The following is an 18,077-nucleotide window of genomic DNA, read 5'->3' as shown; positions in this document are numbered from 1 at the left end:
TTCTGCTTCTCTGATCTTCCAGCATTCACCCCAATACCTGGCTTCAGGTTTGTTTTTATTAATAAGAGCTTTTAAGATTCATGCTACAGACACCCAGATGCCTTTGTCCAATGCTGCCTTTTAACTTTCTTGTGTTCACCTTGCTTGGAGACATGTGTTGCATGTGGGGACATCCTTACTGTATTGGGCTTAAGTGAGGGCTCAGATGGGTGAAAGATTTGCCTCCAAGAAAGTAAAGCTGTCTCTGGCTTGAGCCTGAGTGGTCTGGGCTGAGGGGCCCCAGTCAGAGGGTCTCAGAGCTTCATCTCCTCAGCCTTTAGAGAAATTGTCAAGCCCTGGTCAAGCTGAATCACACAGTGTTGTGGGAGCTCGGCACACCTCTCCTGTGGCATCGTGGGCAGTGGTACTTATGTTCTCAAGGTGACAGAGATGAAAAACTCTGATGCCAGCTTCCTTCCTTCTCCTCACCAAGGTGTTATTAGCATAGAGGATTCCTGTAAGCAGGTACCTTTACCCACTGAACCATCATGCCTGTCCCTATCCGTTATTTTATTTTGTGTTATTTTCTTTGATTAGAGATAGAGTCTTGTTATGTAGCCCAGATTGTCCTGAACTCTCCATCTTCCTGCCTCTACATCCTGAGTGCTGGGATTATTGGCATGCATCGTGATGCCCAACTATAATTGTAATCTCGTTAATTTGTGTGACCAACAGTGGGAAGTTAGAGATGCTGGCCTACAATAGACAGGGCCATAAAACGAGAGCTGCACAGGGATCCTCTGCCGCCTCCTTCTTTCTTCTAGGAGAAATGATTTATCTAAATTCTCTGCAAGAGACATAACAAGGAGTAATCCTATTTAAAATTTAATTGACAAGTTCTTATATGTCGCTCAACATGATATCTCTTTGCATTGTAGAATGGCTACATTGAACTATTTAAGCAACTTTCAGGTATACGATATATTGTCATTGACTATGGTCACCATAATGTGCTGTAGAGAAATAAACCCATTTGTCTCATTGAGTGGAAAGCTTGTATCTTTTGATCAACACTTCCTCCTTCCTCGGCCACCTCTGGTCATTATACTACTCTGTTGGGGTTTGAATGAATGTGTCCCACAGGCCCGTGTGTCTGAACAGTTGCGTTCTGGGAGATTTTGGAGCCTCTGGGACTGTCACCTAGCTATCAAGAGTGGGTCCTGGGAATGGAGCTTGAGGTGATGGCTGCTTCTGGCTCTGGTCCAAATTCTGCTTCCTGGTCTGCTAAGATGTGAGAACTGCCTCAGGCTCCTGCTGCCTGGACCTAGCTGCTAGACTGCTTCTCTAAACCTTTGTCTCCTGCCACGATGGACCCAGTGAACTGTGAACCAAAGCACAATTCTCCTCCCTTGGGATGCTTCTGTCGGGTATTTGCTATAGCAACAAGAGAAGGAACGGATGTGCTGTTCCTATGGACTTGAGGTCTATAGACGCCACATGGAAGAGCAGTATTTGCCTTTCCTACCTGGTTATTTTACTTCATGGCATCCAGGTTCATCCTTGCTGCAAATCTAATACTTCATTTTAGGCCTTCTATCCCAATTCCTTATCTCAAATTGTCTTCTTCTATAAGGCTGGCAAAAGGGACTGAATATTACTTCAGCCTTATTTATGGCTATAACTCATGGATACAGAGGGTTCCAAATTAGCAAATCCCAGAGGAGGTGTGTGATTGGCTCCCCACCCCACCTCAGTATGGTTTCCCATTCATAGCAAATGGAGCCCAGATGGGGACTTTGAAGCAATGGTTCAAAGGAAGGTTTTGCCCCTTTGTACCACATAGTTAAAGAGGAAATAGGCTTTGCTAAAGGCAGTACTTATTTCAAAATGCTCACATGTCCTAGAGAGAAAACATGCCTTTATTCTACACATATGTGTGTGTGGTCGCTTGTAGCGACAGTTCAAATCTCTCCTCTGCACACATTCTATTGTGTAACTCCGCATCACCCTCACACTTGATATTGGCTCGTTTGAGACAGTTGGTTCAGTCCAGTGGGATCTCGGTGAATGTGACAAAATCAGATTGCAAATCGATAGTTCTTGGGGAACTAGGGATGAGGAGGAAGCGAAACTGATTGGGGATTTGACATTTGTTTGGGGCAGATGAAAGTGTCTCAAGCTGGACACAGGTGGGATCTGCACCACATTGTAAATGTGCTGTATGTCCCCAAATTGTCCACTTTTACATAGTTTTGTATGATTCAAATATAACTTTAGTAAAAATATTTCAATAAAAACTGACTCAGTGTTTTTATGGACCCGATGGTGATTTATGCAGTACTCATGTCTGGTTAAAGTGCAGAGAGTAGCGGGGGTGGGCACGCCTTAATAGCACTCGGAGGCAGAGGCAGCGGATCCTGTGAGTTCGAGGTAGCTGGCTACAAGTGAGCTCAGAAAGGCGCAAAGTACAAGAGAAACTGTCTCGAAAAAAAAAAAAAAAAAAAAAAAAAAAAAAAAAAAAAGTGCAGAGAGTAAAGAACTGTGGAGAACTCACCTTGAGGCATCTGGGCACCACAACAAGGCCTCCCCCATCCAGCGTCAACATTAAGGCTCAGAGAACATCAGGGAAGGGTGGGGTGGAAAGGTTGATACAATCGTAGGACACAGAGAGGCTCTCGAGCCACGCCACAAAGTACATCTGATACAGCGTGACGCTGAAGTGAGAATCATTTCCTTCAGCCATGTGGCTCGTGGCACGTTTCCTAAGGTCCCTCCAGCCACGGCATATACATAGCACTAATTAGATTCGAGTGGTTATAGAAGAAGAATAAGAAGGAAGAGGAGGAGAGAGGTTAAATTGGGAAGATACATGGTACAGGGAATCCCGGAAGAACTGATCTGGGGAGCCCAAGGCTTAGATATCATTTCAATACATTGTGTTCGTGTATAAAATTATAAACAGATAAAAATCCTAAAGAATAAAAAAAGAAATTCAGTCTTAGGGTCTCTGAGGTCCCATTAAAAATGGAAGATAATTTTATTTATTTATTTATTATGAATACAGCATGTATGACTGCAGGCCAGAAGAGGGCACCAGATCTCATTACAGATGGCTGTGAGCCACCATGTGGGTGCTGGGAACTGAACTTCAGGACCTCTGGAAGAGCAGTCAGTGCTCTTAACCTCTGAGCCATCTCTCCAGCCCCATGGACAAATGATTTGATTGAATATTTCTCCAAAAAAAAGGTGTACCAGTAACCTGGTGCATGGCAGTGCACACCTGTAAGGCCAGCCCTGAGGAGGCAGGGTCATGGTGGTGCACACCTGTGAGGCCAGCCCTGAGGAGGCGGGGGCATGGTGGTTCACACCTGTGAGGCCAGCCCTGAGGAGGCGGGGTCATGGTGGTGCACACCTGTGAGGCCAGCATTGAGGAGGCGGGTCATGGTGGTTCACACCTGTGAGGCCAGCCCTGAGGAGGGGGCATGGTGGTCACACCTGTGAGCAGCTTGAGGAGGGGGGGGGGGGGGGGGGGGGGGGGGGGGGGGGGGGCATGGTGGTTCACACCTGTGAGGCCAGCCCTGAGGAGGGGGCATGGTGGTCACACCGTGAGGCCAGGAGGGGGGGGGGGGGGAGGGGGGGGCACCTGTGAGCAGCCGAGGAGGCGGGGTCATGGTGGTGCACACCTGTGAGGCCAGCCCTGAGGAGGCGGGGTCATGGTGGTGCACACCTGTGAGTCCAGCCCTGAGGAGGCGGGGTCATGGTGGTGCACACCTGTGAGGCCAGCCTGAGGAGGCGGGGTCATGGTGGTGCACACCTGTGAGTCCAGCCTGAGGAGGCGGGGTCATGGTGGTGCACACCTGTGAGGCAGTGAGGAGGCGGGTCATGGTGGTGCACACTTTTTCTAATTGTACTGAAATGTATTTTGATTGTATGTTAATAAATAAAGTGTCGGGTCAGAGCTATTAGAGCCATAGACAGAGTGGGCGGTGTGCACATGCCTTTAATCCATAGATCTCTGTGTGTTCAGGATACAGCCAGCATTAGAGACATATGCCTTAAGACCTAGGGCTGTACATTCAGACAGTATGAGCATCATGTGTTTGGTTACAACCAATGAGAAGCAGAACAACATATATAAAAAAAACGAACAGACAGAATAGCCTTTTCAGAACTAGGACACCGGTGAAGGGTGGATTTAGCTCTGAGCTTGACTCTCGTTTCTTTTTTTGTTTCTGTTTTTCTTTTTAATAAGAGGTTTTACATCAATACACACCTGTGAGCAGTGAGGGCGGGGTCATGGTGGTGCACACCTGTGAGGCCAGCCCTGAGGAGGCGGGGTCATGGTGGTTCACACCTGTGAGGCCAGCCCTGAGGAGGCGGGGTCATGGTGGTGCACACCTGTGAGGCCAGCCCTGAGGAGGCGGGGTCATGGTGGTGCACACCTCTGCAGGCCTTGTTGCTTGCAAGACAAGAACATTATAGACTAACCCGTCTCCCCAGCTCCAGTTTGCATAGTTGAGGTAACTTCAGGACGGTCCTCTGGCTTGAGGAGACCTCTTGGTGCTGCTCGCAGCTAGGGAGGACATCTGCACCGCCCAGCCAGCCATCTGACATGGATGCTGAGCCCCCATGTGGTGGGGGAGAGGGGTAAAGTTAGTTAAATGGGGAGGGAGACTAGTGAAACACCTCCACAGTTCTCCAGAGGAGACGCGGGCTGCTGATGGAGTGTCCATCCGTGAATTCAAGCCTTCCTGTGCCCTTACTCACATATTCCCTGACTGTGGGAAGGCCTCTTTTCTACCCCAAAATCCTTGGTAGCCACCCTAGGGCCTGCAAGCAGGAGGCTAGGTGGGGACATTGGGACAAAACAACCCTCAGTCTCTAATGCTACTGTCAACAGCTGCTTGGGAGCATTGGATGACCAGGGTGCCTGTCTCAGCTATGGGGACCATCATCCTCTGTGGCCAAAGCACAGTTGGGCCTTTGTTATCCCCCATTCCCAGGAAGGCCAGCGAGCACCGGGCACAGGGCAGGGTCTTCCTTGTCTAAGGAACATTCCTTTACAGTGAGGGTTCCGATTCACACAGGCCTGTCTGCTGCTGTCTAATTGGATTTGTGGAACACAGGTCTGAAACTCCTGGGAGCCCTCCCAGCAAACTTTAAATTGCCTCTGGGATTTAGGACCGGCTCCCAAACAACGAGGACTCTAAACTTTCCCAGGATCCTTGATAAGCCCTCTGGAGAGCCAGGTGAAGGGCAGAGGGCAGAAAGCACAGAACACGGGCAGCCGGCAAGTGGCATCTCCAGGTGTCTCTTATCTTATGTTTTCCCTGGGAATGGGGAAGGGCAGTTAGAGTTGGGAGCAGCACGAGCCCCCCCCAACCCCTGCCCCCCCCCCCAGCTACAGCCAACCGTGTCTTTCCTCCTTCTGCTGTGCCCGAGACAGCGAGACAGAACTGCTGTGTGTCCCAGGCCGACAGACCAGGCTGGGGCTGAAACCATCCTTTTCCTAGCCCAGACAGCTCCAGCCTCCTCCTCACCGGGGGACCTTCTGCTGGGGGAGCTCCCCTCCCCACCATGGACTTGTCTGCCCGGGGGACACAGCCCGGCTTCTCTCTGTGGCCAGATCTTCTTCAGGTAGGTGAGAGGAGGAGCCAAGCAGGGACTCCAGGACAGAGGGCATCCAAGGTCAGACTTGGTCCTGGCTTCCACACCCCTCGGGTTCTTTACAGAGGAAAGGGAGGAAGCAGGGAGTTCAGGGAGTCCTGGCTGGTGCAGGGGTAGGGCGGGATGGGGGCATGTGTGGAGAGCAACAATAGAAGAAGGAGTGTCTGTCTAATGTAGGGCAAACTTTCTCATCATCAAGGCTGCCTGGCGGAAAGGTGAGAGATGTGAGCTGCACATCAGGTGTCGGGACGACTGGGAAACGGTTTTAGGTCTGGTTTATTTTTTCCTGGAAGATTCGCACAGTTGAGGACGAGAAGTTACGTCCCAGCATCCCGGCCAAGGCTCCATCTCCTTTGCATAGAGCTAACATCTCTAAAACCAGATCTCTTTTTCTTCAGTTACTCCCAGTGCCTCCAGCTCAGCCTCTCTGATAACTGCAGGAGGAGAGCTTCAGCCCGGGCTTGGCTTCTCTCACCCAGTTCCCTAGCAACAGTTGGTGCAGCCGGGGCCCCACTCATCCCCCTCAAGCCCGGCTACAAGGCAGATTTCTTAGATTTCTACATTCTCAGCCTTCCTGGTGCTGCAACCCTTTAATACAGCTCCTCATGTTGTAGTGACCATAAAACTATTTTTGTTGCTGCTTCATAACTGTAATCTTGCTACTGTTATGAATTGTAATGTAAATATTAGATATGCAGGATATCTGATATGCGACCCCTGTGAGACAATCGTTAACCCCCAAAGGGGTCTCAACCCACAGGTTGAGAACCACTGTCTTAGAGGACAGGGCCATACATCTACTGTCTGTGAGTGTCCTAGGGAGGGTGAGAATGAGCAAAGCATCATAACTGGGCCCTTTTGTCTTCAGTAGACACGTTCTGTACAAATGGTAGGCGAGAACATCTATGATGAGATGGAGTCTAGGGGAGACTAGAGAACCGCCTGGCTCTGTCCCAGCCTTGTGGTTCTCAGAGCATCGGTTTCCTCGTTGTTTTAAAACATTTATTCATTTGTATGTGACATGCACACACATATGCCACAGTGCTCATGTAGAGGTCAGAGATCAACTTGAAGGAGTTAATTCTCCCTTTCCATCGTATGGGTCCTAAGAACAAACTGAGGTTATAACAAGAAATCCACAGAGTCTGTTAAATGGGTAAAGGATTTATTAGGGGAAAAACTCACTGTACATAACAGAATAGTCCAGGTTCTGGAATGCTGTTCCAGCTGCCTGACCCAGTTGGGTCTCCAAAAACCACAAGCAAGAAAAAAGAGCTGCCTACGTGAATCTCAGGTCTGTCTCTGTGGAGCTAAATTATTATCATAACATTATTGTAAGGGTACAGAATTAGGCTAGAGGAGAGAGATGACGCCAATAGCTAACATTACCAGGAGTGACAGCAGACTAGGAGAATAGAGGGAGGGATCTGGGACCAAGGCAGAGAAGTCCATGTCCCTGCCCTCTTCTGGAACCCTGTAGCATTCTAAAGGTTCCTCTTTGTGGTTTTCATGTAGCCCTGCACTCAGAAAGAGACACATCCCTTCCTTCAGGCATGCCGGCTCCGCTGGCCTGGCTATATCATGGTTTTCCATGGATCGTGCTTGGTTAAGCTTCTATCAGAGGCTTTTTCCTGCTTGAACCAATGCATCCTGACCTGATAGTGAATTTTATCCCTTCAGCACTGATTTTACACACTGGTATCTAAAGAGTAAATCTAATTATACATTCTAGAAACGTGCCCCTATACTGGTCCTCGTAAGTGCTTGTTGTCTCCTGTTTTCATGAAAGAGAAAGAGAATATGAGAAATGGAAGTGGGCAACCAGTCCATGGTAGCTGAATTTGTCTTGCTGGGCTTGTCAGATCACCCAACGCTGGAGAAAACCTTCTTCCTGCTCATCCTGTCCATGTACCTGGTGATCCTGCTGGGCAACGGGGTCCTCATCCTGGTCACCATCCTCGACTCCCACCTGCACACGCCCATGTACTTCTTCCTGGGGAACCTCTCCTTCCTGGACATCTGCTACACCACCTCCTCAATTCCCCTGGTCCTGGATGGTTTCCTCACTCCCAGGAAGACCATCTCCTTCTCAGGCTGTGTGGTGCAGATGTTTCTCTCCTTTGCCATGGGAGCCACAGAGTGTGTGCTCCTGGGCATGATGGCATTTGACCGTTATGTGGCCATCTGCAACCCCCTTAGGTACCCAGTGGTCATGAGCAAGGCTGCCTATGTGCCCATGGCCATCAGCTCCTGGGTGGCTGGTGGTGCCAACTCCTTGGTACAGATATCTCTGGCAGTACAGTTGCCTTTCTGTGGGGACAATGTCATTAATCACTTCACCTGTGAGATCTTGGCTGTCCTGAAACTGGCCTGTGCTGACATCTCCATCAATGTGATTAGCATGGGGGTGGCCAATGTGATCTTCCTGGGGGTCCCAGTTCTGTTCATCTTTGTCTCTTATACCTTTATACTCACCACCATCCTGAGGATCCCCTCTGCTGAGGGGAGGAGGAAGGCCTTCTCCACCTGCTCTGCCCACCTCACTGTGGTGATTGTCTTCTATGGGACCATTCTCTTCATGTATGGGAAGCCCAAGTCCAAGGACCCACTGGGGGCAGACAAACAGGATGTTTCAGACAAACTCATGTCCTTATTTTATGGAGTGTTGACTCCCATGCTGAACCCCATCATCTACAGCCTCAGAAACAAGGATGTGAAGGTTGCTGTAAGGAACATGGTGGGTTGGAAATGCCTCATTCATTGATATGAGGGAAATGGGTTATTTCCTGGTTCTGTGCACAGCAGGGCTCTGTTGGGAATGACCACTTATTAAGCATAGACTTGCTCACTGGTCCTACAGATCAGTTTGGACTGAGTTCTTCTTGAGTGGCTGAGGCTGGATCATCAACTCTTTAGACTAAAGACAGTGGTTGCACTAAATGACCTAGAAAAAAGAAAAATATTATGAAAATCAAACATTCTTTGTATGCCTAAAAAAGCAATAAAAACTTGGTGAAAAATATGTTTCTTTCTTCTTCAGTGAAAACTAGTTGGGATGTGTGGGTCAGTGTGTTTGGTCTTTTTTATTCTCTGTACAATTGGGAACACAGTGTGAGAAAAATTCACTTCTTATTTTATTTTGATGTAGAAAGAGTCTTACTGTGTGGCCCAAGGTGGTCTGGAATACACAATCTCCCTCCACGTTTAGAACATTTATATCACTTCCAAAGGCTCCCTCACCTCCTCTTACAATCAGTCCACACTCCAACCCCAGGGAACTCCTAAGTAATTTCTAGAAAGTTTTGTTTCTCTAGAAATTTCAGACAAATAGAATGTGTATTTATTTTTATGTCTGGGTTTTTTTTTTTCTTTTCCTCTTTCATGTTCTAGATGGTTAGCCAGTGGTAACATATATCAAAAAAAGGGGTCATGAATTCCAGAGGGGAGCCCAGAAGACATGGGAGGGTGAAGAGGGAGGAGTCGATAAGATGCAAATGCAGTGTGCTCACGTCTGAAATTCTCAAAAAGTTAACAAGTGTGTGATATATCTAAAGCCGAGTTCCAATGGGATGTTAAAGTTTTAAATATATGCTAGAATTTATAACTTTTCACCTTAACAAGCTAAGAAAAGAACAAAGTAAATGTAATGTGGGGACAAAGGAAATTATAATACAAACTATAAACAAACACAAGGAAATGGAAAAGAGACAATAGAAAACATTAACAAATCTGATAGGCATTATAAAAGGGAACAAAGTTGATAAAGCCTCAGCATGTTTCGGACAGCAATAGAAAGAGGGTAGACAGATAACCAGATGACTGACAGAGAGCACATGAACTATCAAGAGTTAAAAAGAGTTGCTACTGACTTACAGATATTAAGGCGATACTAATAAAAGGATATTATGAATTACTTTAGGGACTAGAACTTGGACAATTTAAGTGATATGCTTAAGTCCTCTGAAAAAATACAGTTTACAAAAACCACTAAAAGAGGAAGCGGAACATTTGAACAACTCTATACCTATTAAGCTAGCTGGATTTATTATTAGAACAAAGCCACAAAGGAAGCTGCAGGCCCAGATGGGTTTTTCTAGTGCATTATTGCCGTAATTGTCATGATTAGCAGGTTCTTCCTCTGTAATCCAGGCTGGCCTTGGCTGCCACCCTCTCCTTTAGCCTTCTAAGAGCTGTGACGACAGCAGTGTGCCGCCACGCCCAGACGTGGTCAATTATATCAATCACTTCAGGGAGAAAGAACCCGAATTCCAGACAGAAGGTGGAGTTAAGAGTAGAAGAGGCAGAACCAGACCTGAACTGCCACAAAAACCTTAAAACAACTATACCGAATTTGGTAAGACTTCAAAAAGGTCTATGTATTCATATCTGTGTAATTTTTATAGATAATATATCATCAAGTTGGGTTTATCCTGGTAAAACATTATTTTATTAAAAATGTAATTGTAATAAAAAAATCTACTGTAAAACCAAAGTATTGTGTTTGTAGATGTCCACTGAGGGACATTGTTAAAATATTAAAATTACCAAGAGCTGACTACTGCAAAGGCAGAGCAATCATCAGTTATTGTAGAGGGAAGGAGTTGGGGTCAGCATGGGACACAGGGGGCTCCTGGGTGGTATAATTCTCCTTCTGTTTCTTGATCAAGCCATGCTTGTCTTCCCAGTAATAATTCATCACTCCATTTGTTTGATTTGTAGGTGCGATTGTTCAGTTTTAACTGTTAGCTTGACACAGCCTCAGATGAATTGGGAAGAGTCTCAGTGAGAGACTGTCTGGACCAGACTGCCTGTGGCAGGTCTGTAAAGGACGTGAGAAGATCCAGTCTGGAAGCGGGCAGCGCCCTTCCCTGGCTCGGGGCTCTGGACGGTCTGAGAATAGAGAGAGCTGACAAGCACCTTGTGTTTGTGCATTCATTTCTCTCTCCTGACTGTGGATGTGATGTTACTAGTTGCTTCAAATTCTTGCCACCCTCGATTTCCCTGAAAAAATGGACTGTAACCAGAATTGTGAGCTAAAACAGACGCTTTGTCCCGTCAGGTTCTTGTTGTCTGGGTGTTTTAACCCAGCATCATAATGATGCTGAACAAACAGCAGGGGTTTATTTTCTGTTAACCTTTGGGGGGGGGCATAGGTGAAGTTCCCCACTATCACATATTGTGCAGTTGAGTCCCGATTGTCACAGGGTCAGCACACCCGGAGCGCACTAGAAGAGCCTCGACCTGGACAAACATGGCTGTAATCATGGTAGCTCCCCTGCAGATAAGTATTATTTCATTTTGTTGATATGTTATTGATATGTGTGTGTGTCACGTGTGCACATGCTCACCTGCATACCCCATGACTGCAGGTGCCTTAAGAAGCCAGAAGAAGGTACTAGATCCCCTGGAGCTGGAGTCACAGGAGGTTGCCAGCCACCTAATGTGGGTGCTGGGAACTGAACTCCGATCTTCTGGAAGAGCAGGAAGCACTATTCACCATGGAGCCATTTTTTCAGAATCTAAAAAAAGAATTACGGCGATTCAAGACAGATGAAAATCAGGTGCGGGTGGCCAGAGTCTCAAGAGAATAATTTGGGAAAGCTGAAAAACAAATCTCCCGAAAGCAGCAGACCCTCCAAACTGCCAGGGAAAGGCCACACCTAAAGCAGGGAAGGGGTAGAGGTGCGGGGGGAGGGGGGGCCGCAAGGCTGGGGAAACTCTTCCCTTGGCCGGGGTGCTTGGAACTGGCTGACCGAACAGAAGAAAGACGCCATTCCAAAAGACTTCTGGGCAGCTGAGGCGGCTCTGTGGGTGAGGGCACTTGCCAGCAAGCCTGACAATCTGGATTTGGTTCCTGGATCACAAGGTGGACAAAGAGAATGGCCTCCTGCAGGCTGCCCTCTGATCTCCACACATAAGAGTGCACATACACATAAAGTTAGAAAATAACAAACAAACATAAAAACAAGCAAACAACAAAAAAGTCTGCTGCTTTGCTGGCTTAGCCACCCAAGGCTCTCTCGGCATCACACTGTCGGGCTCAGACAAAGCGGCCGGAATGGTAGGCTCTCATCTGATAAACTGAACACGGAAAGACCAAGGACAAGAAACTTTGGGCAGATCGATCTGCACAGCATCCAGAAAGCTGAAAAACTTGGTGGGAACCAAAGCACACCCCTGGAACTTTCACAGTGACTCCAAGTGGTGCCCAGGACACTGGCAAGGTCAGCACAGGCGGAGAGCAGGCATTCAGAATAGAGCCCGAAGGAAGTGAGAGATGTGACCAGATTTCAGACTCCACCGGTGAAACATGCCCAACGGCACAGCATGAGTAACCCTATCACCTCAGAGCTCCTCCCAGCGTGCTCCTCTCCGTCTCCTCTACCCATCTTTGTTTAATGCTCAATGTCATTTAGCAGGACAGCCCAGTGGTCTCCTCTTTCCTTTCCTCTCTCAAAGAACCTAGTCTGGGCTGCTTTTCAGGGTCTGTGCCTCAGCTCAGAGAAGGGGCTGGTCTACGTTATCTGTTAACTGACCTTCACCTGTCTTCAGTCTGCCTTTAGCCCAAATTCCCTCACCCCCACACTCCTTCACCTCAACTGGTTTCCGCTTCTATTTATATCTCCCTAGTTTTCTCTCTGTCTTCCCGACATTAACCATGTCTTACTGTGGCTTTCTTCTTCTTTTTGTTCACACAGTACTATCAATGTGCTAACAATTTTACCCCCTAAAATCCTTTGCACTTAGGGATGATGTTGTATAGTTGACTATTGTATTATTTTCACGGCGAGTCTGCCCCTAGATAGTGACTGATGCTGTAGACGGTGTTATCCTCTGAGGGAAGGACTCATAGAGCCGGGGGTCTTTTTTTTTTTTTTTTTTTTTTTTTGGTTTTTCGAGACAGGGTTTCTCTGTAGCTTTGCGCCTTTCCTGGAACTCACTTGGTAGCCCAGGCTGGCCTCGAACTCACAGAGATCCGCCTGGCTCTGCCTCCAGAGTGCTGGGATTAAAGGCGTGCGCCACCACCGCCCGGCAACCGGGGGTCTTAAACCGCAACCTCACAGAGGAAAATGACGCTTGAACTTCACGACAACCTAGTTCTCCCAAACATTGAAACTCTTCAAGCTGAAAGAAGAAACATGACCTAACTTCTGAAATAAATTTCAAACAGTGATTTAATTCCTGATGCACAAGTCCCAGCATGAAAACACAAGCAACATAAAAAGCAGAGACACATCTCCTCCAAAATCTACCAACTGAATAACGACCCCAAGGAGAGTAGCTCAGAAGAAACCCCAGACAAGGAATTCAAAAGAATAATGATAAATATTTTCAAAACAGTGAGAGAGAACTGAGTAAATGTTGGATTAGTGCATTAATGAATCGACTCTGAGAGAACACAGCTGAATGAAATAAGAAAATCACTACATGATACAATAACAGGATTAATTAAACAGCTAGTGTAGACAAATTGCTAAATGGTCTTATTAAATAAAAAAAAAAACCAGAACCAGATATTGGGGTGAATTCTGAACAATCAGAGAAGCAAGCAGGACGGTGGCGGCGCACGCCTTTAATCCCAGCACTCAGGAGGCAGAGCCAGGTGGATCTCTGTGAGTTCGAGGCCAACCTGGTCTACAGATTGAGTTCCAAGGCAGGCACCAAAACTACACAGAGAAACCCTGTCTCAAAAAACAAAACAACAACAACAACAAAAAGAAGAAAAGAAAAAGATAAAAAGATCAGAGAAGCAGAACAAGCCACAGCTAACCTTACCTCACTGACACCTCAGTCTCCAAAGAGAGAGCTACTTCCTGTCTACCCACACCTATATGCCTTTCTGTTCTGCTCCCTCATTTGCTCTCTCAGCCCAGCCATATCACTTTCTCTTCCTGCCCAGCTCCGTCACTTCCTGTCTGTCTGTACAGACCTCCAGAACTCTGTGGTTAGTGCTGGGATTAAAGGCGTGTGTCACCACACTTGGCTCTGTTCCCAGTGTGGCTTTGAACTCACAGAGATCCAGACAGATCCCTGCTTCCTGAATGATAGGATTAAAGGCATGTGCTACCATTGCCTGATTTCTGTTTACTATAGTGGCTGGCTTTTTTCTCTGATCCTCAGGTAAATTTTATTGGGGGACACAGTATATTGGGGGACACAAAAATCACCACAAGCTAGAAACAAACAAACAAAATGTCCAAAAAGTCAGTTTTAAAGCCCTCTGGAAAGTTTCACCAATTTTGTTGATCATGAAGAAAATAAAATATCAGGGCTTGAAGATAAGGTAGAGGGATTAGTAAACTCAGTCAAGGACATTGATAAAATTTTAAATTATACAGGCAAAATCTTTGAGACACCATGGAAAAACCAGCCTATGAAATATTGGCATAGATGAAGAAGAATTCTATGCCCAAAGCCCAGAAAATATTCTCAATACAATCATAGTATGAAATTTCCCGAACCTAAGGGGAGAGGCTCATCAATGCAGAAGTGGCACAGAGGACACCAATTACACATGGCAGACAAGAACACCGCCCCACAGTAGAATAATTAAAACACTAACTATAATCAACAAAAAAGTGCATTGAGTTCTACAAAACAGAAGCACAAAGTCACATATAAAGGCAAGTCCAGCAGAATAACAGCCAGTCTCTCAACAGAAACAATGAAATCCATAAAGGTATGGAAAGACGTTATTCTGGAAGTTCTGGAAGACCACAGCTGACAGCCCACACAGCTGCCCTCAGCAAAACTGTCTGTCATCACTGATGGAGAAAGAAAAATATCTGTGATAAAAGCAGGCTCACAGAATTTATGACCGCTAAGCCAGCATTGTAGAGGTTACTGGAAGGAATTCTTTGGAGTAAAGAGAAGAATAAACTCCTCTAAGAGGCTATGGAGAGGGTGTGCTACAATGGTTTTAAGCAAATGAGGATTAGGAAAGGGCCAACTGCTATAAAATCAACAGAATGATGGGAATTAATACAAACCTTTAAATAATAACTTTGAATATTAATACTCTCAATTACAATCAAAAGATACTGGCTAGCAGACTAGATTAAAAAACAAAACAAACAGGAACAGGATCCAGCTAGCTAATGCCTCTGAGAAACACATCTCACCATCAAAGACAGACACTACTTCAGGGTGAGAGGATGGGCCAAGGTGTTCCAAGCAAACGGACTTAGGAAATAAGTGGGTATCACTGTTCTAATATCTGACAAAACAGACTTCCCACCAAAACTAGTCAGAAAAGATAAAGAAGGCCATTTCATACTAATGAAGTGGACAGTCAGTCAAGACAACGCTATAATTTTGAATGTATATGTCCTCAGATGCACCCAATTTCATCAACAAATGCTGCTGGAAATAAAGCCACAGATGAACCCCAATGCAGTAATAGTGGATGAGTCCAATACCCCGATTTCACCAGTTGACAAGTCATATGGACAAAAAAGAAACAGAGGGACATCAGGAGTTAAATGACATCACACATCAAATGGACTTAACAGACATTATAGAAGATTCCATCAAAATACTTCAGAGTACACATTCTTCCCAGAAGCCCGTTTTCTCTAAAATAGATCATAGAGGAGGTCACAAATGAAGTCTCAACCAATACAGGAAAACTGAACTTCTTATATTCTATCTGACTGCTATGGAGCAAAGCTAGAAATCAACAGAAAGAAAATCCAAAGCTCATGGAGATTAAACAACTCACTACTGAGTAATGACTGGATTACTGAAGAAACCAAGAAGGAAAATTTAAGAGTCTCTATTACAGCAACAAAATAAGAGACAGAAGCTAAAGTGATACAAATATAAAGGGCAGGATCAAAACATCTTTGTGTGCAGATGATATAATTATATACACAAGAGACCCCATTGTGTGGGTCATCAGGAAGGCCCGATGAATAAAGCCACCTGCTGCCAAGCTTGATGACCTGAGTTCAGTTTCTGGGGCCCACAGGTGGAAGGTGAGAACTAATGCTTGCAAGTTATCCTCTGACCTCCACATGCCTGTGGTGGCACAGGGGTGCCCATATATGTACACCCAGAATAAATAAATGTAGCTAAAAGTAAATAAATAAGACCCCAACTCTCCACTAGAAAATCCTTAGAGCTGATAAACACATTCAGCAAAGTGGCAGGATACAAAATTAACACACAAAACCAGTAGCTGCCCTTCATGCCCGTGAAAAACAGACTGAGAAGGAAATCAGGGAAACAATTCTGTTTCCAATGACCTAAAAAATTACCGTAGAAGAAACCTAACCAAGGAAGCAAAAAACCTTAACAGCGAAAGCTGTAAAACACTGAAAGAAGGAAACGCTTAGAAAGGGGACATTATAAGATGCAAAGATCGTCATGTTCATAGACTGGAAGTATCAACATTGCTAACATGACTATATTAGCAAAAGCAATCTACAGATCCAATGCGATCCCCATCAAGACTCCCAAGAAAAGTGTGAAATCCAATGTTAACCTCACAGCTTCAGAATGGCTCTTCTGTTTAAAAGTTCATTGTGATATATATTGGGTCTGATGAATTTGGTGCATGATTTTATTTTATTCACATGTTTTTAAAAGATTAAAAAATGTGCCGGGCGGTGGTGGCACACCTTTAATCCCAGCACTCAGGAGGCAGAGGCAGGCGGATCTCTGTGAGTTTGAGGCCAGCCTGGTCTACCAAGTGAGTGCCAGGAAAGGCACAAAGCTACACAAAGAAACCTTGTCTCGAAAAAACAAAAAAAAAAAAGATTAAAAAATGTAACATCATTTTTTAGAAATAGAAAAATCTTTCTTAAAACTTTCTTAGTGAGGGTTGCTGTTGCTGTAATGAAACACCATGACCAAGGCAGAGGCTGTGGAGGAATGCTGTTGACTTGCTTGCTCTACGTGGCTTGCTCAGACTGTCTTCTTATAGAACCCAGGACCACCAGTGCAGGGCTGGGCCCTCCTATGTAAATCACTAATTAAGAAAGTGCCCTACAGGCTTGCCTACAGCCTGATCTCATGGAGGCATTTTCTCAGTTAAGGCTCCCTCCTCTCAGCCAACTCTAGCTTGTGTCAAGTTGACATAGAAGTAGCCAGTACAAACTCATATGAAAGCACAAAAGAATCCCACCCCCTACCCATAGCCAAAGCAATCCTGAGCAAAGAGAATATTCTGGAGGCATCACCAAACTTGATACTACGGATAAATAATAATGAAAACGACAGAGTACTGGCACAAAACAGACATCCAGATCAATGGACTAGAATAAAAAAATCTCTAATAAGCACATACAGCCACAGCCATAGTCATCTAATTGTTTACAAAGGGTAAACAAGCAAAAAACACACACGGGAAAAAAGACAGCATCTTCAACACGTGGTGATAAGAAACCTGGATCTCTTCAGGTCGAAGACCCGAAGATCCTTATCCCTCACCCTGCGCAAAATCAGGACCAGTCAGAGCGAAGACTGTAACATAAGACTTGAAACTCTAAACTGCTGGTGAGAAAAGTAGGTAAAAATAGGTGACAAGGAAGGACGAAGGTTGAGCAGAAGGACACACGGGACATGAAAGAGGATTAGAGACTGGGGAGGTTACAGGTGGGACGGAGGGGCGAAGGAGATGGGGAGGAATCCACCACAATGCATGGTTTAGGTTTGGGGTTTGGAAATGCCATAACCATATGTTGATTTTTTTCCTTTTGTGTACTCAGGGTTTTACTATGTAGCCTTGGCTGGCCTTGAACTCGCTGTGTAGATTAGGCTGGCTTTGAACTCACAGAGATCCTTCTGCCTCTACCTTCTGAGTGCTGGGATTAGGATGTGAACCACCATACCTACCTTGTATACTAATTTTAAAAAAAATTAAAAATTGCTAAAGAAAAATAATAAATAAACGTTGCTGAGATGCCTAGATATCCATTTGGGGAAATGATCTTCACTGCCTAAATCACACCATGCACAGACATTAATTCACGCAGATCACAGATCTAAACCAAAGCTAAAACTATGGAGTTCTTTTAAAACATAGAAAAATATCTTTACAACTAGGAGAAGGCAACTTTTTGTTAGAGAAGATATGAAAAGTAATAACTAAAAAAAACAATAGGGTTGATCAAAATGCAAGACATCTGTTCAGCAGAAGACATGATTAAGAAAATGAGTGCACACCAGGCATGGCGTGACAGAGGCAGGAGAGTCAAGGGCTCCAGACCAGCCCGGATGACACAGCAAGACCCCGACCCAAAAGGAACGTAAGCTACAACCCGGGAGGACATGTACAACTCACATATCTAAAGAAGGTCAGGGTGCAAAATATGGAAGGAACAAAACGTGTTTTTTCAAGGAACAGAATGAGAATAATGGACATAAAAGGTCTGAGTGGATAATGCCCAAAGGAAGATACATGAGTGACCAGTTACCAAATAAAAAAA

At 45.5% G+C, this 18,077-nt stretch overlaps 1 protein-coding gene and 1 pseudogene across 1 annotated transcript; one reads left to right on the top strand and one right to left on the bottom strand.

Moving 5' to 3' along the window:
- Window positions 1–7,389: 7,389 nt before the first annotated feature.
- Window positions 7,390–8,631, top strand: LOC114703278 (olfactory receptor 13C7-like). Its single transcript, XM_028884074.2, has one exon. The coding sequence runs from the start codon at window positions 7,454–7,456 to the stop codon at window positions 8,408–8,410; it is 957 nt and encodes a 318-aa protein (XP_028739907.1). The 5' UTR covers window positions 7,390–7,453; the 3' UTR covers window positions 8,411–8,631.
- Window positions 8,632–10,787: 2,156 nt separating this feature from the next.
- On the bottom strand, window positions 10,788–10,935 carry LOC114703299 (annotated as a pseudogene).
- Between the last annotated feature and the right edge of the window lie 7,142 nt (window positions 10,936–18,077).

Source organism: Peromyscus leucopus, chromosome 2, assembly GCF_004664715.2.
Source record: "Peromyscus leucopus breed LL Stock chromosome 2, UCI_PerLeu_2.1, whole genome shotgun sequence".
NCBI classification, from domain to species: Eukaryota; Metazoa; Chordata; class Mammalia; order Rodentia; family Cricetidae; genus Peromyscus; species Peromyscus leucopus.
This window is presented reverse-complemented; position numbering and strand designations above follow the sequence as displayed.